The 27,317-nt window shown below is 46.3% G+C and overlaps 1 protein-coding gene across 1 annotated transcript; it reads left to right on the top strand.

The window, feature by feature from the left end:
* Nucleotides 1–372: 372 nt before the first annotated feature.
* On the top strand, nt 373–22,733 carry NAT10 (N-acetyltransferase 10; the record flags this gene model as incomplete). The annotated part of the gene is made up of 28 exons (XM_084263514.1): nt 373–480; nt 1,629–1,720; nt 2,389–2,560; nt 2,844–2,966; nt 3,695–3,756; nt 4,605–4,719; nt 5,980–6,087; nt 6,962–7,095; nt 7,410–7,503; nt 7,850–7,948; nt 8,444–8,580; nt 8,954–9,078; nt 9,356–9,506; nt 9,931–10,027; nt 10,778–10,894; nt 11,833–11,934; nt 12,027–12,101; nt 12,685–12,801; nt 13,158–13,291; nt 14,934–14,982; nt 15,612–15,705; nt 15,799–15,909; nt 16,698–16,870; nt 17,383–17,502; nt 18,464–18,562; nt 18,979–19,052; nt 21,304–21,387; nt 22,283–22,733. 28 exons carry the CDS (start codon nt 373–375, stop codon nt 22,374–22,376), a joined length of 3,060 nt encoding a protein of 1,019 aa, XP_084119640.1. The 3' UTR covers nt 22,377–22,733.
* Between the last annotated feature and the right edge of the window lie 4,584 nt (nt 22,734–27,317).

Here is a 27,317-nt window from a genome sequence, read left to right as displayed (position 1 = left end):
CTTGTCCCCGCTATACAGCCCGAGTCGCCCAGCTACGCCACCCGCGGCGGAGCGGAGGGCGCCGTGCGCTCATGGGGACGCGGAGCTAACGCCGCCCCCCCCCCGCCCCCCCGCGGCTCTTCCCGCACGGAGACTCCGCACAGCTTCCCCTCGTTTGTTCCCGCAGAACCGCTCCCGGGCGGGCTAACACGTGCCTGAGCGCCCGGGCGCAAGACTCCCCGCCTCACACGTACACACAGTACACGTTCTGGCAGGCGAACGGCGGGGCAGCCTTGGGGTCCTGCCGCGGTGCGTGGCGCGCGCAGTTCCCACGTGGTGTTCCGCGAGCCGCCGGGACCGTGGGCGGCGGGCAGGCACGGGCAGCGCGCGGCCATGCAGCGCCGGAAGGTGGACAACCGCATTCGGGTGCTGATCGAGAATGGGGTGGCCGAGCGGCAGCGGGGCCTCTTCGTGGTGGTCGGCGACCGCGGCAAGGACCAGGTAACGCCGGCCCGGCGGGCGGAGGGGCTCGCTCCGTCTGCGGGGGAGGGGACGGTACCGGTACCGATACCGGGCCGACCCTGTGCGGCCCAGTACCGCCCCGCCGTGCGGGGAGGCGGCGGAGGCCGGGAACCTTCCACCATGGCCGGCTTGGGAGGCTCGCGGGCGTTAAGTGAGAGCTTTGGCCCCTTAAAAGCCCGCGGCGAAGGGTGGTTGGTTTCCTGGCTCTGGAGCCCTTTCCCTGCCCCCCGGGCCGCGGGGCGCCGCGCTGGGGGCCCCGAGTCGCGGCGCGGATGTCGCCGCACCGGCGCTTGGGCTGGGCTGGGCTGGGCTGGGCTGGGCTGGGCCGGGCTGAACCGGCGCCGTGGCCTCGTGCGGAGAAGCCGAGCTGAGCTGAGCGCCGCAAGCGCGTTTCTCTTCAGCGGCCAGTGGGGTTCCAGCACGAAGGGGAAGAACAGCGCGGCAAAGCCCTAACGTTTTAGGATGAGTCAGTTCGGTTGTCTCCGGTTCCCGGGGCCGTGAAATTACCTAGTTATTAAAAAACTCGGGAAAATAGCGCGTGGATCAGTACAAGAGAGTTGCCGTTGATCCACTGCTGAAGTGGAGGGCTGGGTTCTGGTGGGGCATATCCTGAGTCTGGCTGCGTTCGGCATCTCAGCTGGTGACCTGTGCTGCAGAGCAGCCAGCCTGCCTTCTGCACCTGCCCGGGCTGCGGCGCAGCGAGGTGGGCTGGGCTGCCAAACCCCCAGGAGGATCACAGCTCACAACGCAACCTTGTTACATTGTAGGAGAAATCTGAAGGGCCTGGTGGGAAATCTGTACACAGAGACAAATGCTGTGAGCTGTCCTTAGCCAGGATTAATAGACTTCTGTTTGCGCAGTCCTTAGCAGTTCTGCCAAAGAAGAGGGCTGAGGAAGCAGCAGGTATAATTCGGTGTACTGGATGTCATGCAGCCCTGGAGAAGGCACGGACACGCAGGTCCCTGTGAAAAGTGTAGTCACCTTCACAACATATCAAGGGATCCTTCTGTTTTGCACAGGGTTGCTGGGTAGAAAATGTAGCTGTGTAATGAAGGATAGAAACATGGGTTTGCTCTGATGTTAGCTTGTGAGTGCAGTTGTTTACAAAGTTTTCTGTGTTTTGGCAGGTGGTTATACTTCATCACATGCTGTCTAAAGCTACCGTAAAGGCCAGGCCCTCTGTCCTGTGGTGTTATAAAAAGGAGCTGGGCTTTAGCAGGTAAGATACTTTGCATGTCTCATGCTGTGGTCACTGTTTTATGTGATGCAAAAGCTCTGTGACTGGTCTGCTGTCCTTAGGTTCTGTGACAGGGTTGTAAAGAGAAACAAGATTAGTTCTTGGAGGAGCTATTGGAAGTTTGGTTTTCCAGGTCTAGAATTTGTCCTCCACAGTACAGTTGACACCAGCACTAGGTACTTCTGGTTTCTTTCTGTAGCTCTAACACCAACTCTCTTGCTCTGGACTGATCTCACTCTCCCCTTCTTAATCTTAGAAGGCCAAAACTTTTAATTCCTTGGTTTTTTTACCCTTGGTGATATTTAGGACTGAATACCGATGAAGCATTAGAACACCTCCATTTTGAGAAAGTATTTAAAATCCCAATTCTTAGGTTTCTGTGTGTACTTACAGTCTGCAGGCAAAGGCAGGGAGCGTTACCCGAAAGCACGCGATTCGGAGCGAGCTGGTTCTGTGTGATACCCGCCGCTGTGGGCTGAGGCACATGGGGGCAGTATCGGGGAACCAGCGGGAGTCATCCCAGACTGATAGTATTTTTTTCCCTCCTTGGAGGCCGCTCTCTGACTTGCAGTTAGACTTGAATGTGGGCCTGAATGTGCTCCTCTCAAACCTTTTTCCCAAGAAAACAGCTGTATGCTTTTGTTCTCCAGCCACCGGAAGAAGAGGATGCGACAGCTGCAGAAGAAGATTAAAAGTGGGACTTTGAACATCAAGGACGACGATCCCTTCGAGTTGTTCATAGCAGCCACCAACATCCGCTACTGCTACTACAACGAAACTCACAAGATTCTCGGCAACACTTTTGGCATGTGTGTGCTTCAGGTAAGGGCTTAAGCTTTTGACTGAAAAAGGAGCTTGTGCTTGTTTCAAAGGAATAGTATTTGCTGATTCTGTTATTTGAGTTATGGTGACCTTAAGTATCTTCTACAAGTTTTGTGAGGGGGGAGAGCCTCGTCGATAGAACTTTAATGGGATGTTGGTTAATGTGAATGTTAAATGTGAATTAAGCGTTGAGAAATTATGTTTTTACGGTTTTTGCTCCTTTTGGTGGGTGCTGGCTGTGCTGGTAAGCTCTAGCAACTTCAGAGTTTTATTTATTTCCTAGGATTTCGAAGCCTTGACTCCAAACCTGCTAGCTAGAACTGTTGAAACAGTCGAAGGGGGTGGAATTGTGGTGATTCTCCTGAGAACTATGAACTCACTGAAGCAGCTCTATACAATGACCATGGTATGTTCAGCAGAACATGTCTGTTACATACAAGCAGATACATCGTGGTGATGCCAAGTTTTGCTTTTGATATCAGGCTGTGGTCTTCAGTCATCCTTCCTGCTCCTTCATTCATCTGCCATTGAATGTGTCTTACGCTTAGGCAGTTCTGCCAACCTCTGGCTTGAACTACTGCTGTCAGGAGGAAGACATGCCTGTCATCCACAGATGTGACTGTTCCTCTGTTTTACAGTGGTTTTGCAAAGTATTTAAGATCTCTGCCCATGTAAAGGAAAGTTAAATGAAAAATGTGCCAGCCCTTGGAGGGTTTTGTGAGCTGTAGCTAGGTGAGATATGAACTGTTCACACTGAGTATATATACACCTGGAGCAGCAACTGTTTCCATGAGCAATAATAAAGCAATAGGCTATTTTTACTTAGTATTCCTGAGGTGTTTGAAATGTTCCCTACCTGGCAGAGTTGACCTTTAAATCAGGCAAGAATAAGTGAGGACACTATGAAAACTATTGGTGGGAAAAAGTACATTTTCGACAACTATTTGGAAAACGTGGATGTGTCACAACAAACAGAAAATCAGAGTGGTGTCTGAGATGTGGCGTTGAGAGAAAGGGAGGTTGTAATCCCCAGGAGTGGAAAAGAAGTTGGGATTGTCCTATGAGTAGCAGTCTTAACTATCAGTACTGTTACTGCTGTGCCTTCTCCAGCCTCACGAGCTCTCTTTGTTTCAGGATGTGCACTCTCGCTACAGAACAGAGGCACACCAGGACGTGGTAGGACGGTTTAATGAGAGGTGAGTTATTAGAAGTGTTCAAAGATCTGTGCTCTGTGCCCCAGAAAAGCACCTGGAACAGCACCATGTGTTCACATGAGGAAAGCATCCTCTAGGTTTGCATTGGAATAGGGCTGCTTGTCATGTGCTGTCCTGGAAACGGACACGGTTTGTTGTTGTAGGAACTGGATACAAAATCTTGGCATATGTTACAAGGGCTAAATGCAAACAGGCCCTAATGCATCAACTGTACTGAGTCCCTGTTTTGAAATGCTCAGTAGAAACACGTACTCCACGTGCACCGAGAGTCAGATAGTTACTGGGCTACTGTAAAACATAAAACTGCTCAGTGGGGAGTATTCTCTGTAGTTTTAGAAGCGCTTTGTAAAGGTGATTTCTCTGCTTTTATTGTATAGAATAAGTGGCTCTTAGTGAGTGAGTGAGCCCTAGCTCCTGCCATAGGAAAACTACAGAACTCATTCTTTAGCAGGCAGGTGGTTATGTGATGTCAGGAATTAGAAGGATGAATAAGCCAGCGCTGACTGCAGTCTTTGGGGGTCAGTGCTTGTCACAATTGCTGTGGATTTATGTCTTCACTTTTGTGCAGCTACCTCCTACTTAAATGCTCTCTTGGTAGATGTCTTTAGTTAGCATTCCTCTTTGGAGACATCTTGGTAAGTGGAGACCTGTTTTGTGTAGATGACTCATTTTGTGGTAAGAGGCAGACTGCCAGTTGTGTGAACTTGTCAGAGCTCACTGTAAGTAGCCATAAATACTGTGCCTGGGTTCAGAAAAGAGTTTAAGTTAACTGCCAAAATACAGTTGTGTTGCTAGTGTTTTTACTGAGTTGCCTTTGTTTGACTGCTCAGGTTCATTCTGTCTCTGGCCTCGTGCAAGAATTGCATCGTGATTGATGATCAGCTGAACATCTTGCCCATCTCCAGTCACGTTGCGAACATCACACCTGTTCCACCCCAGTCGCAGGTCAGTGAGCAGCGTCGGCTGCTTTTCCTCAGGAGAAATTGGTCCGAGTTGACTACAGCGTGTTAAAGATTTTTGGAAAGAGGAAGCTTTCCTTTCACCCTGACTTACATCAAACAAGGGCCTTGCAGACAGGATGCAGAATGTTTGCAAAAATCATACCTGGGATGGGTGAAGTATGGGAAGCTGGCTTTTTTTTTTCCCCCCCTCCCTTGGGTGTTTTCTGTCACAGCTTTTTGTGTACTTGCCTGTCATTGATCTTCCTGTATTGCTGGAGAGATTTCAAGCTGATAGACAGTTGGGATGAGACAGATAAAAAGAGCTGTTGAGGGTTGGAGGGTGGGAAAAGGCTTTGGAAATACTACAACCTCAGGAAATACGTGATGCCTAGAAGCTGTGGTAGTTGTGGCAGTTGTTTCAGTGTCTGAGTTATGCATACCACATTTCAGGAAACATTCACTGAACATAAGCCAGACGTGCAGGTTGTACTGTTGGAAATGTATCCTTCTATCACTTGCCAGTGGAGACTAGAGTAAAATGCCGTCAGTTTTAAATAGAAATCTTTACACTTTCAAAGGGTTTTGTTTTGCCTAAGAAATGACAACATAGGTTCTATCAGAGATGGTAAAAACATTTTAACAGAGCACTGATTTTAAAAAAATACAGCAAATTCCCTTTAGCATTATAAAAATACTGACAGCGGCACAAATGGTTATGTCTTGGATGGATAGACTGCTGCCTTTGGAATTTTAAGGGACAATTAGGAAAATCAGAATTAATTCCTATTTAAAATTTAATTGCATTTGTGTTCACGTTTATTGTTTGACCTTGAAAATCTTGATATTGGTTTGAAAACAGATCTGTTGCTGGTGCAGTAGTTTTTCTCCCTATGTGGTAATATGAACATCTCATGACAAGTGAAAAAAACCCCTCATAAATTTTGGAAGAACCCGAAGACTGAAAAATGAATTAAATTCTACAGAAATGTCTCCTGTTCCAAGCAATGCCATTCTCCAGTTACTGTGTCCTGAAAAAACCTTTCCTTTTTTCCTCCAAGCTTGGGGAAGCCAGGATACCCTCCTCTCGTGTAAACTTGCAGTTTAATATCTGTCCCCTTTTCTGTTTCTAGGGAGGGTATTCAACTTGTTAAAACACTTCCTTTGAGATCCCTTTCTCTTCCTGATAAAAGAAATCAGAAGACATCCCAAAGGTATACATAAATGTCCTTTACTAACCCTTTTCTGGTAAATCCTGTGCTCGCAGGAAGACAGCCTCCGGCCGCAGGACTTGGAGCTGAAAGAACTGAAGGAGAGCTTGCAGGATACGCAGCCTGTAGGAGTTTTGGTGGATGGCTGTAAGACCCTGGATCAGGTTGGTGGGGTGTTTAAATATGAGAGATTCTGTGCTTGACAGGTCGCCTTAGGTACCGATCGTGCATGTAATCAGATCTCAGTGTGAGCAGTGACCTGGGTGGCTTTAGAGAAGTCCCTTGAAAAATTGATTGGATGTGGTAGCTCAGTGACGGTATCACTGGTTTTCCTCACGAAGTTGAGAGTAAGTGGAAGGTCTGGAATGGAGATAGGAAGCTGATCTAGAGAAGTCCACGTCTAAAGACATGATGACATCTCAAGGTTTGAAATAAGCAGAAAACTTAACCTGGAGCGTCTGTTCAGTTTGGTTCTGAAAAGAAGTTGAAAATCCATGTCATATTTTAATATGCCCCTATTCCTGCCTCCCTTCCATGTTTTTTTTACTCCAGTTTGAGAATCACTGACTAGGGCAAATGAAAGCCTGGTTGGGATTGTCTTTTTCTGTTTCGGGGTCTCTGCCCAGAAGCTGCAGTTCAGCCTGGTGGCTCCCAGAGCCATGCACTGCTCAGCCCTTTTATAGTGACCCTTCTCACTGCCCAGATACAGTCATCTTCCCCCTCTGAGAGCAGCATGTCTCTTCCTGTCTTGCTGAATGCACTTGGTGGTCAGAGCCACGGAGGCAGTACTTGAGAGCTGCTGGACTGATGGCTGCTCTGTGTTGAACATGAGTTAATTGCAAGAACTCCGTAGGTCAGGATTACTGCTTCTTGCAAGTTGCTTGTTTGGGTTTTAATGTTCATCTCTCACATCTTGTCTTGGCCTGCATTCCTCATGTTCTAGGAAAGAATTCATGTACTAGTGATAAGTATAAGTAACACTAAAAGCAATTTAAGTACAGCTGATTTTTAGTTTCTGGTTTTTTTTCTGATCATCAGGCAAAAGCGGTTCTGAAATTTATTGAAGCCATTTCTGAGAAGACTCTACGCAGCACGGTGGCATTAACAGCAGCCAGGGGACGTGGTAAATCTGCTGCTTTGGGGCTGGCTATTGCTGGAGCAGTAGCTTTTGGGTGAGTGATCCTCCCCGGTTCCCAGGCTTTATCTCATCCATGAATTTATAAGGAGAAATTGACGGGATCTGGATATATTTGTAACTTCCAGTCCTTTACCCTTCCTTCTTATTCTTATATATATTGACTGCTTCATATGCTGATATTGAGGTTTTTCTGTTTCATGGTAATAAGAAAACTTTTAAACAAAAATAGTGACATGTGAAGTGAGATAAGTGTCTAAAGGCATCTGCTGTGTTTTGGTTATTAGGTAAATTCAGCCCTTCTTAGTATGTATATGTAGAAATAAAATCTCGTTTTATTTTTCTGTGCAGTTACTCCAATATCTTTGTCACATCTCCAAGCCCTGATAACCTTCACACTCTCTTTGAGTTCATATTTAAAGGCTTTGATGCACTGCAGTATCAGGTAAGGAGACCAGGCTACTTCACAGTACTTTCACAGCATTCCTGTTTAGGAGGGTGTTTGCGTCTCATCTGTGATTTTTTTTTCTTTACATCTGTTAGCAACCAGCTTTTTCCCCTCCCAGCCCTTTTAATAATGTTCTCAACAGTGAGTCTCAGTACAGTTTCCTTCTCTGGTTTTAAGTTGGGAAATTTTTTTTTTAATGAAATTGTTTTCAACATAAATAAGTAATTCCTCAGGTCTCTGAGTTAGGCTTTTGTTGTAAGTGTTTTTAACTGGAGTCTGAAGTATCGGCGTGGTCTTGGTGAGCTTGTTTTGATGGTACTGGTAAACCATGTTCTTCTTTCAGGAACATCTGGACTACGAGATTGTTCAGTCCTTAAATCCTGAGTTTAACAAGGCTGTTGTGAGGGTGAATGTGTTCAAGGAGCACAGACAGACAATTCAGGTAACTGGCCATTTTTCTGCTCTTGCCTTTCTACCTTTTGTTCTTAGCTGTTGGCCTTACTGATGCTGTAGTAGTTCTGCTCTTAAGTGTATTAATTTTACGTGACGCGTGACTGTCCTGAGTGACTTCTCTTTAAGACAGACCTTTTTTCTGGTGAGTGACTTTCACAAAATAGCTTATTTCTTTCTGTGCATTACAAAGGTCCCTTGGTAATTGCTTGTGGGTTTCTTCTTGAAACAAAACCAGAGGAATCTATTGATTAGATTTCCTTTATTTTCATGATCTCTGCAGAGAAATTTGTGTGGAAATGTGCAAAACAACATGTGTGACCCAATTGTTAGGGTAATGTTTTGTTGGTCAGTCTCTGGTTTGATGGTGGTGGAGAGCAGGGACAAGAAACAGCTCTTCAAGGCTCCAGCTTTGCCAACTCTGACACTTCCTTAATTCCCAGATAAGCTGTTGTTGACAGTGCTGGTGTCCTCTCATTTCTTGCAGTACATACACCCTGCTGATTCTGTGAAACTGGGTCAAGCCGAACTTGTTGTGATTGATGAAGCTGCTGCCATTCCTCTGCCCCTGGTGAAAAACCTGCTAGGTCCTTACCTTGTTTTCATGGCTTCTACAATCAATGGGTAAGGCTTCAGCGGCAGCTGTCTGCCTGGGAAACCAGTCATGTGGGTGCCAGTGGACTATTTCTTACCTACAGTACTTTTCTAATTACACACTGTTACATCAGGTCATGTTAACTCTTCATCTGTCATGGAAATCTGTTAGGAGAGAGGGAAGAATGACATCTTCCTTCCAATATGGTGAGACTGAGGTGGTGACAGGGTAGGATGTCATGTCCTGAATATGCAAGAACATCAAAAGGCAGTGATTCCCACAGATAGTTGGGGCACTCATAGGCCTCAGAACAGCACATGGCTCTGGTGGCAGCCTGGTTCTGTGCTGGAGCTTGGGTGTGCTGTTTGGTTTGCTTTAGACTTCTTGTCTTCTGCCTCTCAGGTACGAGGGTACTGGTCGGTCGCTGTCTCTGAAGCTCATTCAGCAGCTCCGTCAACAGAGCGCACAAACCCAGGTGACCATGACAGCAGAGAACAAATCTACGGCTACAGCTAAACTCACCTCAGGTACTTGGTTGTGTAACTGTGATCTCCAGTGCTGCTGATGGGCATCCCATGTATCCATGTACCTTGCAGCTGTAGGAAGGCAGCAGTATGGGGAAATGAAGGAAAAACAAATGGTTTTTTCCTCATTTTCAGATGTGAGGGCTTTTAAGGGATGAAAGCTATTCAGGAAATGATTTTCTAATCTCCTGGGAGCCCTTCAAACGACACTGATCCTATACAATTCTTTGCTAGCTGTAACTTGCAGCACCAGATGTTTTTCTCTGAAATCTGTTTGCAGCACGTACGTTGCATGAAGTCTCCCTCCATGAGTCAATCAGATATGCCCCTGGTGACCCAGTTGAAAAGTGGCTGAATGATCTGCTGTGTTTGGACTGTCTCAACATCACCAGAATTATCTCCGGGTGCCCACTGCCTGAGACTTGTGACCTGTATCCTTGCTCAAATACTGTGCTCTGATCCAAATATGTTGCTTTCAAGTGAAGGAGGCTTTTTCAAGCTGTTTTATAAGTGGGTTCTCCAGCTAATATGACCACCTAAGCACATGATCTTTTGACAGAAGCCGTAAGACCACACTTCTGGAGTTAAGCTCTTACCCCTGCCTTGTAAGACTGGTAGTGTGTGTTGCCAGGGCATTACCAAACTCGTTTTACTGCAGAAACAATCCTGATGTATGGTGAAGGGTGTGAAAGCTATCAACACTGCCCAAAGTCAGTCATTCTTGTAGAAAGAGCCTTCCACCCTAAGAACACACCCAGCGTGTAGCCCAAGGCTGTATTGAAAACATTACTCCTAAACCAACAAGGAGCTTTGTCCTTGTTTCCAGGAGGTTGTTTCCTTAACCCTTCTGTTCAGATACTATGTGAACAGAGACACACTTTTTTGTTACCACAGAGCATCAGAAGTTTTTCTGCAGAGACTGATGGCCCTCTATGTGGCTTCACACTACAAGGTAAAGCTTGTGCTGCTTCTATCAGAATTTCAAATAGGAGAGGCACCAGTGCTTTTTATCACAATCTAATTGAATTGGCTTAATTGAGGTTTCTGAACAGCTTCAGTTGTTCCTTACAGTATACAGAGCCCTGTTCACCCTTTATCAGAGAAGATTGCTGGCTTAGTTGTGGGTGAATACTCTGGATTTACAGATACCTGGAATAATTTTGTCTTGAGAAATTCTGGAGACTAAGTTCTAGATGAGCCTGCAGGCTGGTCAGGATAGTATCAGTGATGAACCTCTTCTCCAGTTACTGACTTCTAGTAGCCTAAAGTTAATCACCATAGTACTGTTGTACTACTGAAAAGAGTGATAATTCATCGCAAAGTGTCAAGGCCATGGATGACCAGTAAATGTTAGTGACCAAGTCTGGAAGTACTGAAGTACAGAGTACTAAAAATCTGACACTTAAAAATAATATTCTTTAAAGTTTCTTACGTTAAGGGATAAGTAGCTGTGTAAAACCAGAAAGTTCAGTTCCACACACATTAGAGCAAAAGATTTTTTTCTTGAGAAAAACAGATGCTGTCTGGTGGTGTAACAGCTGTAAACTGGGCTGTGAGCTGCCTCTTCCCTCAGTATTGTACTAGTTCCAAGTTTCTTAATAGCTTTAAATTTGGAAAATGGAGGATTGTTTAGAATTCAGTGACTTTGAAGCTGTTCTCATGGAATACTTCTTGAGCTTTCTGATATGTCTGTCCCCGCCAGAACTCGCCCAATGACCTCCAGATGCTGTCTGATGCACCTGCCCATCACCTTTTTTGCCTTTTGCCACCTGTTCCTCCTACCCAGAACTCCTTACCAGAAGTACTTGCTGTTGTTCAGGTAAGAGGGCAGCATGTATCTAGGAATGGAGCTGTGCAGTAATGAAGCAGTGCACTGCCGTGAGACCGTGTACTGCCGCTGTTCGCTGCTGCCACAGTACAATCTAGGAGGAGATGGCAGTTCAGTTCTGGGGTTTGGGGCGTGTTACAACCATGTGTTAAGGCCACCTTTTTCCCCTCACTTTTTGCTTATTGGTGTGTGAGTGCGTTGTGATGCCGATGCTTTCACGCAGACCTCCCAGTCTCTGCAGTGTCTTTACCCTGAGACGCCCATGAGGGTCTGAACTGCTGCTCCAAGAAATTATTTTGTCCTCCCATTTCAACTTCCTCCAAGGAGAGTTGGTTCACTGGTTCACTCTGCTTATCCCACATTTCTGGAATTCCTTTTGTTTGCAGCAGAACTGCAAAAATACAACCTCCTCTGATGTGTGTGCTTAGAGAGGGAGAAGTATTTCAGCCCTTTCCTGTTAGGTACCTGATTATATGCTTCCTTCCTTCTTTAAGAATACAAATTCTTAATTACTTGCATTTGATGCAGGTAGTTAAATTTACTGTTTCTGAAAAGAAAAAGGCCCATTTACCAGAAAAATATATGGCATTTGAAGAAAAATACTGGTGGGACAAGCTTTTGTTTTTACTGTTGAGGTACTACAGAGATTGCATAGAGCACTTGTTCTTTAATCTGCTCAGGCTTCAGTCACTCCACAGTGTAAGGCCTGCTGCCTCAGACATACTGGGCTGGTCTGCTGGTGTCTTTTTGGGACAGGGCTAGTGGGGCAGAGCCTGTTTGTCAGCACATAGGCGTTTGCTCATCATGTTGCAGAGCTGGGGTCCCATAAAATGTCAGTGCTGGGACTCAGCAACTGAATCCAGATTTTCATTCTGTAGTGTAGGAGAAAACACTTTTGTTTCATTGATAATCTTTTACCTTTTCTGTAGGTGTGCATGGAGGGGGAGATCTCTCGCCAGTCTATCATGAACAGCCTTTCTAGGGGAAAGAAAGCTTCTGGTGATCTTATTCCCTGGACCATTTCAGAGCAGGTGAATAAATACCCCAGATACATTCCAGCACTATATCTTATTTCCAGAGTACCCATCCGGGTTCTTTAAATTCCCATTTGTCTTTTCTGCAGTTCCAAGATCCAGACTTTGGGGGCCTCTCTGGTGGGCGTGTTGTTCGCATTGCTGTTCATCCGGATTATCAGGGGGTAAAGTATTTTGGAACCCTGTTACTGTGAATGGTCAGCAGCGGTGCCATGAGAAGGGCTGTGCAGGCAGGCTTTGAGAACAGGGCAAACGTTTCAGTTGCTCTGGTTGGCAGTGTTTTAAGCTCGGGTGCACAGAAGTGGTCAGATGGCACAGCAGGCTAGGGGGTATTGTATTGCTCTCCTTGGGGTGTGTAGCAAAGCCCTGCATCTGCCATTGCTAGGCAGCGCTGTAGCATGCTGGCATCCCACACAGCAGTATATGATCAGGATCCAGTGGCATTTATTGTGAGATTGCCACCAAATATTCAGACTGGTGTTTGACACTTCTGAGCACCAGAGTTACGCACCGACAACTACTACAGAGTCCTGAGCTACCAGCTGGGCTCCCGTGATTTCGGATACCCCAGCCCTGCAGTGTCCTTCTCCACAGAGCTGCTGTGTAGCAAAGAAAATGCATTTTTTGCAGTGACCAAGGGATCCCCTCACTGATGAATTGATGAGTTTGTAAGGGGAGAATGTTGTTGCTCTGTCTCGAAAACTAGATGTGTCTTTCTGCTTATAGTGTATTGTTCCTACTTCACAGATGGGCTATGGCAGCAGAGCTCTGACTTTACTGCAGATGTACTATGAGGGCAAATTCCCATGTTTGGAAGAACACACAATTGAGAAGCCAAAAGAAATTGTAACTGTGAGCAGTGAGGTATGTAGATCAGTACGTCTTGTATTTTCTGTTGCACTGAGCTGTTTGGTTTTTACTGTAAGTCTGGATGAATCATAGAATCACAGAGTGGCATGGGGTAGAAGGGACCCCAAGGATCATTGAGTTCCAACCCCGCTGCCACAGGCAGGGCCACCAACCTCCAGGCCTGGATCTACACAAGGTTGCTCAGGGCCCTATCCAACCTGGCCTTGAACACCTCCAGGGACGGGGCATTCAATGAATATTTCTTTTTACACAGAGAAATCATTGTGTTTATTTTCTTATCCAGAAGAAGAGATGTAATGTGCAGATTTCTGTGAGGATTGCTACTAACCCATTTCCACTTTCTCTTTCAGACTGTTAGTTTATTAGAAGAGGTTGTGACACCTCGGAAGAACTTACCTCCTTTACTGCTCAAACTGAGCGAGAGACCAGCTGAAAACCTAGACTATCTCGGGGTATCTTATGGCTTAACACCAAGATTACTCAAGTAAGGCATTACTCTACCTGTAGCCCTCACTTGGTTTCTAAAACCAGGGCAGCTCCAAGCCCACTTGCTGCAGACTTCAAAGGTGGTTGTTAGTTCCCTGACTAATGCAAATGCTTTCCACCAGCAACTGCAGCTGCCTCTTGCTTTTCTTAGTGCAGAGGACCTGAGTTACTGCAGCAGTAAATATAATGTATTAACTTTTTAAAAATTTTACCTCTACTTTACAACACAGCTGTATATAAAACCATATGATTTTACAAGAAATGCTAACTCTTCTAAGATTGTCAAGTTCTACAAAATACCTAGGGTTCTGAGACTCTGAGACTCTCTTAGCCGTGGTGTAGGACAAGGTGAATCCATAGTTTAGAGACAGTTTCAAAATGATGCAGAATTCTTCCTGTTGCTAGCCTAAAAGCAGTGCAGTCATTTATCACCTAAACTCTTGGTTCCTTGCTGGCCTGCCCTCACTTACAGAGGACTGAGGGTGCTGTACGAGCACATGACATAAGCCTGAGTTCAGCAGAAGCAAAGTGGTGGAGGCCAAATTGTGCCTGACCCAGTCAGAGCATGTCAGACAGCTGTGTGCAATTCGGCATTTCGGATCCAGAGGCTGCAGCCTGTTTTGTTCCCAGCAAGTGTGCTGCCAAGTTCCTGCCAGAAAGTGGTGGTGGATGGTTTGGCTGTTCAGGAGAGCATCGGGACTGAATGGCTGTTGTGAAACAGACTTAACCTTTGCAAATTGTAAAGCAAATGGTTCAGCTGTCTGTCTGTATTTGAAGGATTCCTCTCAGGGTAGAGGGGGAGAATGAAGTGTTTCACTAGTTATTTTTTTAGTTACTTGGTTGTTGCCTGTGGTGGGGTAGGTAAAGAAGGAATCGTGAGAGGCTGGGGCACACATGGAGGGCTTCCTGCTGAAATTTGCCATGTTGTCTGCAGTTGATTGAGTAGTCATCCCATGGCCTCTGGAGGTAGGTTACCAGTGACAGTTGTTCTGGGACCTGCTGCCTCCTTTTGTCTGGGATGCCATATGGTTGCTCTCAGCAGGTCTTTTTGTACTAGTCCTCCTTCTGCTGGGCAAAATGAATTGTAGGATCAGTTAACAACTCAGATGCAAGAAGGAACAGGAGGGTGGAAAGGGATGTTAGTAGGATTTTGCTGAGGAGTCTGGGATATTCTCTGGTCCACAAGTGACCTGGGACTTGCCAGGGAACAACATAATTCATTGAAGGCGAGCAGAGCCTCTGGAGTAAACTGTAAATCCTCAGCCCCCTCCCCAGGGTAACCCCTTGGAGCCTGTGATGCTGTTGGTCAAACCCTGTTTGACTGTTTTTAAAGGAGGCCCTGAAAGCGTGTCAAATACAGGAACTCTTGTTTCATGGCTGTCAGTCTCTGAAAGTTTACTCATTTTTTGGTCTCACAATGATAGTTTTTCACTCCAGTAAAGTAGAACTAGACCTTACTGAACTTGCTGCTACTACTTCTTGTCAATGTTCATCCTCATTTGTGGGCAGAGTGTCTTACAGACTTTTCCCGGCTTTTCAGCCCTCGTTCTTGTACAGTAAATCGTGTTTAACCACAAGTATTATCGTAGAATCAACAGCTCCATAATTCTCAGGGCACTTTCTCATTTTCCTTTCCCCAGGTTTTGGAAACGTGCTGGATTTGTGCCAGTTTATCTAAGGCAGACACCAGTAAGTAGCTGCTTCTGGATTAGATCCAGCCCTATCGAAATCACTGGGCATCTTTCCACGAGCTGCTGTGAGATGGGATTTAGGCAGGGAAGCTTTCTGAGACTACATTTGGGGTTTGATTTATGTTGATTTTTATTCTTTGGGCCTGTAGTTAATGAAAGGAGTAAAGTTTTAGGGTTGTGAATGTGGCCTTCTGAGTAGCTTACAGTTAAAAAATTAGAACGAAGGTGCAGCTGTTTAGGGTTAATAATGTGGGCATTGGTACAACACTAGAGTGGCCCTTGAATTGATAGCTCTTGTGTGTCAAGGTGATTAGAAAAAATAGCACCAGCACTTCTGGGTCTTTTGGGGAGAATAATCTGTCACTACATTTTTCTTTTGTTTTTCTGGCTCTTGAGCTGCACCTGCAGGAATTTGCAATACTGGTGACTACTGGTCACCTCAAGAAGCCAAAATCCCTTAAAACTGGGATTAACAAAGTCTAGAAGATTACGGGCTTTACATTAGGCAGTGGTGATCAGTAGCAGTCAGTACATGCATGGTTGTTGATGTAGAAGACCTCTGCCTTCTTCAGTTGAGCAGAGTGTGTGAAAGGTTCATGGGGATGATGGGAAATGTATCTTACTCAGAATGACCTGACCGGTGAGCATTCGTGCATCATGCTGAAGATGCTGAATGAAGAGGAAGCTGAACAGGAGCCTTGGCTCACTGCCTTCTGGAAAGGTAACTTTGATTTTGCTAACAGTAGAAGAATCTTCTGTGGCAATTATTTTAGAGATTGGCAGGAGTCATTTATTGTATCATCTTGTCCTATAGATTTTAGGAGGCGTTTCCTTTCTCTGCTTTCCTACCAGTTCAGCACGTTCTCTCCCTCATTGGCACTGAATATTCTACAGAACAAAAATATCAAACAGCAGCCACAACCACGTGAGTACCCTGGCTCTTGGGTTGCAATTTGAAGTCCTTATATAATGTTCATCAGAATTCTCAAATGCATGCATTTTATGATGTCACTTGCAAAGTGACCTGAATTGCTCTTTGATCAGTTAGTGTTTTGTTCCTGTTACCCAGTAAAATGCTTCTGTTTCTCAAGTAAAAGCTAAGAGGATGTTTTCTGCCACTGAAAAATGGGGGGGAGGGGAGTTGGGGGGTGGGGAGGGTGGTATTCTTTTTTTTCCCTGCTGCTTTTTTGACTAAAGCTTTAGGTAGCCCAAAATTAGAGGGCTGGATCCAGCACTTGCTGGGGGAAACACACAGGCAGTATTAAAAAGGGAGCCAGGCAAGACAGTCCCTTCTGGCTTAAAAGCAAACTGGTGTTTTCTCAGTGTGCCTAACGGGGTGGTTGTCTTAAGAGAACCTGGTAATTTATGTCTGTCTTGGTGAAAGAGGATTAGTTGCTACTACAAGGGAACAGAGCTCTTACGTTGGTTTTGCTGTTGAAGACAGTTAAAGACTGGGCAAACTGTCAGCCCTCACTGGTTTTAGTCACTCTGGTACCTCTGAGCTGATGCCCTAGTCTGTTTTGACACTTTGAGTGTTTTTTCATGTGGATGTGTGGCTGTCTGAAAAGACTGAATATCCAAGCTGGTCCAAACAGCTGGACCTAGTGTGTTGGGAAGTGAACCTAGGGGCAAGCAGCTGGCTGGTACTCATGAGATCCTGTATAGCTATGAAGAATGGCCTTGACATTGTTGTCTTCTTATTGTACCCATCAGCCATAAGCCGTGCCGAATTAGAATTGGTTTTCATCCCCTATGACCTGAAGAGGTTAGAGATGTACTCTCGCAACATGGTGGACTATCATCTCATCATGGATATGGTACCTACCATTGCCAGGATGTTTTTTCTCAACCAGATGGGTGATATCTCTCTCTCTGCTGCACAGTCGGTATGTATTGCTGTGAGAGCAAGCCTGGCTTCACCTCACTTTGTGTATATTTTGGGAACCATTTCCTGTGTTGTATCATCTTTAAAAGAAGACTTTGCTTCAGTTAATTTCTGCTTTAGTAGTTTTCTTCATGATTTCTCCTGCTCTGAGTGTTCTTCATCCTGCAGTGTTTGCGTTTGGATCGTGTTCCATTGCATGTTCAGTGAAGTGCTCTGTGTATTTATAATACCGTGCGAACTGTGGCTTAAAACCCCCTCAAAATCTTCTGGCTCTTGAACTGTCCTTCAGGAGAAAGGTCTTCATCTGTACCAAGTACAGAATGGCACCTGCCATCTACAAAATCATTTAGGGATGTTCCAGTGTATCTGAGCAAAGCTCCAGCTTGTACAAGAGAAGCCTTGTACTACATGAGTAGAGCGAGGACTTGGTAAATTGTAGGGAGCATAAGAGGGTGTTATACACCTGTATTTGCTCCAAAAGCCGCTGTAACTGAAATACATGTCATTCCTCAGGCCCTTTTCCTGGGGATTGGCCTACAGCACAAATCTCTGGACCAGCTGGAAAAGGAGGTGGAACTGCCCAGCAGTCAGCTGATGGGCCTTTTCAACAGAATCGTCCGCAAAGTGGTTCAGGTAATGTCGTCGTGACAAGTACTGAGCCTGGCACTAACAGTAAGCTGGATCAGAACTGTGTATCTTTAACATGTTGCAAATAATTGACTGTAAATTTCTTTGTAAGATAGGAAGATCCCAGTGGAAAAAGCAGTTATTTATGGCATTGATTTGTGGAGTGTTTTCCCATAGTAGTGCTTGTCTTACGGTTTTAAATGTTGAAATGCCCTGACTGAAATGCTGAGCATACAGCCCCTACTGCCAGCTGAGCCTGAGCTGTTTGTTTATGATTGTTTACTGTGTTGGTGGCATCTCAACTTTTCTTGGGGGGAAAAAACCCTTCTCCAGTGTCATTTAGATGTAGACTTGAAGTCTGGGAAAATAATTGGAATCTTTTGGATCTGGTTTTCTGTCTCTCCAATGTCGGCGATAAAGTGAGTGACGTGATGAGTTCCCAAAGGGCGAGACGGACAGGGTACTTGCCAACTGCCTGCAATTGCTTCCCAAGCCTGGGGCCTCTAGTTCTCAAGGGTCGGGGTACGGTAGCAAAGCTACTGCAGTCTGGCATAGGTTGTTCCTTGGAGGGGTGATTTGCTCAGCATGACGCCCCTATAATTATCTTGAAGAAAATAATGTACAAAAGCCAAACCCGCAGCTTTTAGCTGCAAACACCCATCAGATGGTGTTGTATTAATAGAGCATGTTGTAAGCTACGAGTTCTCATTTATCCAAGTGACACTGAGTGCTGACTGATTTTAGCTTTATTACAAAGCCTGCATATAATTCTGCCTTCAGGAAACAGCCTCGAGCTTTTTATTTCAGTCTGCTGGAGTGCATGAACCAGGAATGAAAAACTGCCTGATAATATTTGCAAGGTTGGAAGAGTCCCGTGGGGACAGGCAGCGCTTCCTATTTATTTTAAAGCAATAACCTAGACGAAACATTAGCAAGTCTTACATGTGTTGGCTTACTTCCTTTTCAGTTGTTCAACACAGTCCAGGAAAAAGCAGTGGAGGAGCAGATGGTGGCCACAAAGGATATTGTAATGGAGCCCACGCTGAAATCTTTACATGATGATTTGGTAATTACGAACTTTCTTCTTGATACATATGTAAACACTTCATGGGGTTCCCTTGGGAGTAGGAGCCTTGTAATCTAAATTTCCTTGGATGGAAAGAATTCCACATCAGGTCTGTCATTTATGGTGGTTAAAACCTGACAGCTTTGCGTTACGTGCTTGTAGTCACGCTTTGTTAGCTTTGTTAATCTGTAGTACAGATTTTTCACAGAACCTTCTAAGATGGTTTTGGAGTTACATATTAAAAGCACATGTATACAAATAACATAAAAATGCAATGATATAAAAGTTTTTTAGCATCGTCTGGTACTTGTTTGGGGGCATGTGCTTCTCTTTCAGAGGGAAAGGCGTTTTCCTTGCATTACGTGGTTGCTGTTGCACTTAGGACTTAATGCATCTTTTGTGCTGTCCTGTTGTAGGAAGAAGCTGCAAAGGAATTCCAAGAAAAACACAAGCAAGAAGTGGGGAAGCTGAAGGAAATGAACCTTACACAGTAAGAATACATCCATATGAGTCTCAGATCCAGTTTTCCCCTGGTGTCTGTTTGAAAGCCAAGTCACTCCAGTGTCTTGCTGAGACAAGGCTGTATTTGCAGTATCACAATCTGCAGCTGTCATGAGTTCATTGCCTGAGAAGTATGTCCTAGCCCTGAGTGTGAACTTACTGACTTCCCTTTCTTTGCTGGTATCTGAACAGAAAGCAAAAGCTTGTGAGTTAGCACATGGGCAGCAGAGAGATCTGTCTGTAGAGGTGTACAACTGAATTGTTGTAGGAGTCGGGGCTGGCTCATCGTTACAGTGCTGCAAAGACAACAGGAATGCTGGATCAGTTCTCAACTCTGTCCCAGGGCATCAGGCATGAGCTCCAGTGTATTCTTCGTTTACCTCCGTTCTCTTTTGTCCCTTAAATGATAAATTATTCATGGCTGTAGCTCTTAGTGTCTGTCTGCCTGTCTTTGTGATTCTGGCTGTGTGGGGTATGTACGTTACACCCGCAGAAGATAGTAGTAAAGCAAGCTGCCTGGCTGTGGGCTGTTCCTCATGTTACAGTTTGCCACGCTTCTAGGAGTCATTAGTTTCCTCAAAGCCCCAATACCCAGGTCCTCTGGTCTGCTATCCAGCTTAGCTGCGTGTCCAGCTCAAGTGAGTGGGGTACCCAGCTAATTTGAATTTTTTTTTTTTAATTTCTTCTTAAACAAAACAAAAAGTCAAAACCCCATGCCAGCAGAAACAGAACAGCCAACCATAGCCTCTTGTACTAACCACAACGTGCACAGATGCCATTTAACTACTGGAGAGCTGGACAATGTGCAGGATACTGAGTTGCTGAACCTGTAATTTACTTGAGGTGTCAGCAGATGTCTCTTTTCCAAGGCCAACGGGAGTTACACAGGCCACTGATTGCTTCCCTTCTCTCTCTCCTCCCACTTTTCATCTTAGAAATCCTGTTTACTCCATTAGCATCCCAGTTGTCTGGTTAAGGTTCTAGATTAATCTCTGTTCAATCTGAGAAAAGGAATAAAGAAGCTTCTTTGAATCTTTGGTTGTCTCATTTGAAGGAAGGACAAAAACTGGGTGTCATTTGAAGTGACTTGCAAGTCAGTCACATTAGGAAGGCAGTATTACCAGAAATTTTTAGAAGTTTTTCATTCCATTTACTAGAGTTGATAGTGTTACATATCTCTGTCATTTTGGGCCATGTTCATTTCTTCACCTAGAAATAGAATTCTGTTCTCCACCACGAGGAAAGAGACAAAAACCTATTTTGAGCACTTTTCAATACAGGTTACAGAAAACTACAGCGGAGGCAGAGCTGTTCGATTGGAAAAGGCTTTGTCCAGTATTGTTCAGCCTTGTATGAACAAAGGCTGGTCTATTGGAAATCTCTGAGAACTTGAGGTGGAGAAAAAACACTCAGTTTTGCTACATGACTGCTTTGCTTAGTTAAAGTGCATCTAATTTCCAGGGTACTTGAACACGTAGACGAGGGACACAGGACATGAGCTTATTTGAGTTGCAATTGTTATCTTCATTTCTCTTTTCAAAAGAGAGAGGTCTTCAGTTTGTCCTGGACTGATGCAATAAAACTGTACCATTAGACCTAATGTAGCCAACTTTTCTTTATAAGCCATTGCTTTCTGCCTCCTGTTTCTTCACCAGCACAGCCATCTCCCCTCTCCTTTCTGGGGGAGAGGGAAAGGAAAAAAAAAAAAGCCCTCAAGCTTTTATAAAGAAAACTTTATAGTGGTTATAGCTCTGGTTGTGGTTGCCAGGCTTAAAGCTGATGTGATTGAAGGTCTGTCTTATAAGAAATTAGTGGTCAAAGTAGAAGTGTACACCCCTGCTATGGGAAGTGTAACTGTTGTGGTCTTATTTTTTGCTTTCATAACAGATGTACTCTACTCAGCACTCTGCTTTTCTGGTGAGAGGCTTTCATAGAATGCTTCTGTGATGCTTACAATAGGGGCTCCTGAGAGAATGTCATTGGATGCTGACCAGCTCTGGATGGGGACAGTTGTTGGTTGCTATTGACCTAGTCTGGGCTGAGCCTGCTGACAGAGTCGTGACAAGCTGTTGTATCCCTTTGCCAGTCTAATTTTCTACGTGTTTCCAAATACTGATATGGTTGGGTGCCCACACAGGGGCTCACTTTGAAGAGTAGCTTGTGCCTCACCTTTTTTTATTTTTATTTTTTACTCTGTGCTAGCAATTTTACTTGGATTTTCCTTTACCTTTTTCACTTAGATATATTATCCGGGGTGATGACGAAGAGTGGAACGAGGTGCTGAGCAAAGCAGGACAGAACGCTTCCGTCGTCAGTTTGAAAAGGTTAAGGAAGTTGAAATTCTCCACAGAGATCTCCCTGGGTTTTCCTGCTGGCTTTATTATCTATCACAATGTTTTTCAAGAAGAACAAAGTGGAAGAGTTAAATGCAGATGAAATGAACTCAACAGCCCTGATCGAGGCAGAGTTTTCCTGGAGAGACTGAGCGCTCACCGGGTTACTCAGTGGTTCCTCTGACATCAGGGCTGCTGCTCTGAGTTGTGGGTTGCTCTGGGGTGCTCTCCTGTCTTCATGGAACTCGGTTGCTGACAGTAACGTTGTTCTGTTGGCGTGGTTGTCACCCTGATCGCACACAGAAGTCGGTACTTGGGTCACTTCTAATGAAAGAATTCATTCCACGCCCCTGTGCCCTTTGCTTTGGGGGAGCTAGCACTGGGTGGGAGCCTATGAGCTTCCCATTGGAGAAAATGCAAATTGAGGGAAGAAAAAGTCTTTCAAATTTGAGCTTAAGCCTGCAGAATATTGAGTCTGTGTCTCTGCAGTTCCTTCCTTTTCATCTATCCTCTTTCTTTTACCTTGCTCAGCATGGAGCCTTTCCTCATCTTTTCCTTAGGGATTTATAGTTGAGGCTTGCCTGCTTGCTTATTTCCCCTTCCTGGGGTGCCTGACAGCTGAAGTAATTATGTGATCTCATTCCACCCTTCCTATATTCATGTTGGTTTTCATGAATGCTGGAAGCAGTGAGTTTCCAGAATGAGACATACAGGAATGAGAGCCCTGTCAGTGCTTACAGAGGTCAGAGCTCCAGTGTGTTTGCTGCAGTCAGAATGTAGTAACCATATCTCCATGTAGACCCTCGCCCCCTCTGACAACAGAAATTCCTCAGCTGATGGGAATCTAAGTGTATGTTTAACAGATAATTTTGTTCCTGTTTCCCAGTGAGAAGAAGAGAAAATTGGAAACAGCAAGAGGACCCAAGCAACAGAAGAAATTTAGGAAGAGTAAAGATACAAAACAGAAGTGGAAGAAATGACTTTGAAACCAATCAGTGAACTTGAATTAACAAGTGCCGGGTCTGTACTTAAGAACTATTCTCCTTTAAATCTAAAGACTTTCTTTCAGGGGGATGAGAGCTGAAGGGAAGGAGAACCCTTCGAGGTGTTTTTAACGTGTTAGTACTACGGGAAGTACAGTGACACTGCCTGGAGACAGCCTGTGATGACTTGATGAAGTGTGATGGCAGAGCTTGCCTGAGACGCTGCGCAAGGCAGTGGCTTGCTCTTGAGGGCGCTTTAGGGGTTACAGAGTTTCCATTCAGAGGGGTCCAATCCATCTGTAAACCTTCCCACATCTTAATGATTGGTGTCTTTATTAAACAAAGAGTTTGGACAACAAAGGGTGTGAAGGGTGGAACTGTGTTAGCCTTTGGTATGTGACTGGTGTTTTGCCTTGCATCAGTCTTGATATATGCAGCTCCTGGTTCTGTAGTCCTTCCGCTCCTTTGTAGCTTGAGGGCGTTTTCAGTGTGAAGGACAACTGACTTTGTGTTTGGGGCTGGCAGCTCTGAGCACCAACCACGTTGTCCATTCAGACTCATGATGTGGTCCTTGCTCGCAGGAGTTCAGAGAACACAATGAACGCTCCGATTTTTGGAAGGCAGTCTGTAGTTCCTACTCACTGTGCTCCTCCAGCAGCTGTAATAAAGGCTGCTCTTGTCCATTCACACTTGCTTACAAGGTCTCAGCATTCCCACAGCTCAGCAATTTACATTTCATTAGCAGGTGCTGGGAAAGCTGCTTTGGCCATTCTCTGTCCCTGCTGTCTGCTGACCTAGAGCTGCTGCTTGGCTTTGGTGGACAGCTCTGTGTTAAGGTGGCCAGGAAATCAGCACTGTCTTACTGACACCTGGCTGTGGTCATTTTCTCCTTGAACTGGGCACCAGTTGAGCAGACAAGCCTCCCAAGTCCCCAGCTCCACTACTGGCAGTAAATACGTACCACTCTCTGACTGCTGCCTGTCAGACTCTGGAGGCTTCAAAGCCAGGGCAGACCTTTGACATAGAATGTCCCTGTCCGAAACACTGAGTGCCCTGGTGCGTTGTCTTGGTGGCGTTCTGCCTTCGTACCCTTGAGGCTTGGAAGGAGAGACTCACCTACAGCTGACACACAGCTGGTACCTTCCTCTGCCTTGTGGGGGGGAAAGCAGCCCATGAAGGCTTGGTGAGGGGCCCTTTATCACGTAGCTGGGTGAAAGAGCAGCATTGGCAGCCTGCAGAGGTGAGGAGGTGGCTGCCTGCCCCGAACAGCTCTGAAGAAGTTGCAGAAGCAGCAGACACTGCAAGAAGTGTGAGGTTCTTCCCAGCTGCCCATGAAGTGCTCAGGAGAAAAGGTGAGTGAGTTTACTCTCTGGTTGTGCTGTTGTTCTTGTTAAAAGGGTAAGTGGTGGCCCTGTAGGGAGAAGGGTGAAGAGCTACAACCCTTTGCTTTGGGGCACAGGCTCTGTCCAGATGCTGTCAGTCTCTGAATTGTGACAAGGAACCAAATAGTGTGGCAGTGAATGTTACAGTGGGCTGGGGCAGGAGGGGCTGCAGCTTGTGCTGGAGCCCTTTCAGGGAATGCTCTCTGGTTAGGAGAGGAGTGCCCAGAGGAGAGCGGCTCCACAAGCAGGAGTGGCAGTGGCGTGCCTGGGCCTGGAGACTGCCTCTAGCATGGAGACTGCAGCTTCTGAAGCATTTCCCATGTGTACCTGTGGGAGGGAGGTTTTCTGATGTCTTTCTTGCTTAGCTCAGTTGGAAACCTCTTGAATCGGTCACGTTTGCCTGAGGGATGGTTACGGTAGCTAAAGGGGGTTTATAGATTGCTCCGAGCTGGTCGCATCCCTCTGCCATCTGAGGAGGTGACAAAGAGGTGCTTGAAGAGGAGGTTGGGTAAGGTATCAAACGGTTACTGACCACGCATTGGTTACTGACCACGCATCGTTGGCTTCCTGCTCTGCTTGGCGACACTCACTGGGGTTTAACTGGCTGCAAGTCAAAGCTGTGAATGCTGTCAGAGCCCTTTTAAAGCACGTTGAAGCTTGGTGCTTGCAAAGCAGCGCTGATTGATTACTTCAGGTCCTCTAACCAATGCAGCTCGCTGGGTTTGTTCAGCCAGGTGACACTGTTTACTCGCTCTGAGTCTTAGTGTCTCACAGGTGACAGTAGCGGGAGGTTTGGTGTTCTACTGCACACTGCTACTTGCGCTAAGAAAGTGCTGATTGAACTTGCCTACAGTGTCCAAGTGTTGCAAATCACAATGTGTGTCTCAGGAGGGCTGTTAAACTTGGCTTCTACTAATGGGCTCAGAAGTATGGTTTAAGAGCAGCTTTATTACAGAACACCCACGTGCTGCTAGGGCTCAGAAACACATTTGTGCTTTTAAGGCTCAAACAGCCAAGAAGTTAAAAAAAAAACCTAATTCCTATTTTTAATGAAAAATATGTCAAAGTTTCTGTTTATTTATAAGGCCGTGCTAAATAGCTGTGAAGCAGAGTATGAATTCAACTGTCCTCTGCTGCTGCTGGGGCTGTGCCAAAGCCGTGACCCGCGTGTGGCTGCGATAATGTCGTTACTGTGTAAGCCTGAAGTCACACTGAGGTTTTTGGTTGTTTCAGGACATAAGGCCTCATGCTAGCAGGCAGCACTCAACAAAAACTTCAATGCCTGACTTACTGGCGCTGTCCTGGGGAAAGTACGTTGGGAGCTTCTGTGAGGACAGCCCAGGAAGACTTCTTGTAAACTGCACATCGAGGTGCAAGGCAGCAGGCAAAATTAAATGGGATACTGCAGGCAGATCAGAATTCTGCCATTAGCTGAGATATTTGTGGAGCTGCCTCCGCTCCTTTCTATAGGCTGCAGTAATTCTTGCTTGGTGGACTGGGTGCACTGAGGTGTTGTACGAGACTTGGAGGGTTTGAGCTGTGCGTGTGCCCCTCTGTTTCTGAGTGGGGTGTTGTACTGAGGGACAGTATTGCCGTTGCTACTGAAGACGTGTGCATGCAGTGGAGCCGTTCTTTCTCAGGTTTTCCGTGTACATTTTATGATTCCTGGCAGCTTCTTGGATTCCTCTGCCTGTCTATTGCTCTTTGAACAGCAAAGTGGAAAAAAGCCCTCAGATACTAAAAAAAGTGAGAGATGTGGATTTTTACTTTTTAACGAGTCTAGTCAAACCACATTTTCCTCTGTCTGCGCTTTCCATCAGGCAAGCTGGGTTACTATTCCAGCTAGAGTAAGGGCTAGCTGAATGCAATCCAACAACAGAGCAGGAGTGCATGTCTTTCTGTAGGCAGCAGCACACTAAGAATGCAACACAACGTAAGAGCCGAGAAGACAGTGAGTTCTCTTATTGTCACTTGTGGGATGGGGTTGGTTTTGAGCCTGTCTCTCCCTCTGACTAGACATTTCTGGACCCGGATCCCCTGCAGATGGTGCTGTGAATGCTTGATGGAGCTGGTGTTCTGGGAGTGCAGCACAGGCACTGACCTGCAGGCAAAGCCAGCTCAGCTGTCCCTGCCTCCTCCCCTGCTCATCCAAGGGACAGGTCTTCACTCAACCCAGTCACTGCATGCATTAGTGTTTTAAACCCATCAGGTCAGTTTATGGCCTTTTTTTCAGTGCCCCCTTGGGTCACTGCTCTGTCGCATTGCTGCAGGTTAGTGCTCTCCTCTCCTGTGCCCAAGCGAGCTTGTTTCCCTGCAGTGATGCAGTGCTGTGGCTAATTGGAGGAAAAGGGGAAAGCCACGTATAGCTGAGCAGCTCTCTGCAGGTGGTGGGTAGATGTGACCTAGTTGTCAGTGGAATCATCCTGCTTGCTCGGAGACCCGTGAGCTATTTTGACAGCTGGAGGGAGCTGACCTCTGCAAGGTATCTGGGAGGAAGTAAAACCGGTGAAGCTGAGGATCTGCCCCGGTGCTGTGAGCAGGCTGCACTGTCAGGAGGGGTTCTGCCTCCCACGGCTGCGTGGAAAGTGAAGGCTGGTGTACTGGATAGGGGCAAGGCGTAGAAGGGGCAGGAGGAAGTTATGCCTTTTCCATCTGCCCATCGCGATGCTCCTTTGGGAGTTGCTGTTGCTTCCATGGCTGGATTTTTGTTTGACTGTGTCACTACTGCGTCTCTCTATATATATAGTCTCTGAGTCACGAGCCCGTCCCTTGGTAAGGGACCAAAACTCCACGGGCCCTGTGGCGTGTTTTCCACTGCCTGCACAGTGTTAGCAGGCAAATAAAGGGTGGTGGTGAGGGACACAGGTGGCCTTCTCCTCCCTGAGCCAGACATGGGGACAGGAGTGTTGGGTGGAAGCCTGTGCTCAACCTAGTGAGCTGCATGTGTGAACCGATGAGCGCTGAGAGCCCCGGGACCGTGGGTAGCGCTGCAGCCCAGCTGTTGTGATCTGCCCTGCTCGATTGCTAGTCACTGACGGCAGCAAAGCGGGGAGCGCTGAAATGGCTGCAGCTCAGGGGCTGGGCCGGGCAGTGCTGCAGCGGCTGGCAAGGCCTCTCTGCTCCCTCTGCTCCCGTTTTTTCATCATATGACAAACCCCCTGGGTTTGGTTTTCTCCCCCTGGCTCCTTTGCTTGAGCCCAAAGGGCCAAGTGAGTTATTCTCTCTGCTGTGGGGTGACGGAGCCCTCGCACCCAAACCTGCCCGTCAGAGAGGCAGGTTTAGCTTCCGAGTCCCTGGCCCTGGGCCGTGGCGACAGCAGCTTGCTGCCCGTTCCTCGGGGAGGCCACGCGCTCCTCTAATATCTCCCAGTGTCTCCTTGGGCGTCCCCGTTACGGCAGGTGCAGGAAGTAACGTCTGGCTGCTGGGGCAGCATTTGGCGAGGGCAAAGGGCCAGTTAGTAGCGGTGCCGCATTAGCCGGCGCTTGCCTGCTGTGCAAAGGCTTATTAGAAACAAAAAGGGTTTATTTTAGTCTGAAAGTCATCGAGCCTGTTCAGG

The sequence above is a fragment of the Gallinula chloropus genome, assembly GCF_964237585.1.
Source record: "Gallinula chloropus genome assembly, chromosome: 4".
Taxonomy (NCBI): Eukaryota; Metazoa; Chordata; class Aves; order Gruiformes; family Rallidae; genus Gallinula; species Gallinula chloropus.
This window is presented reverse-complemented; position numbering and strand designations above follow the sequence as displayed.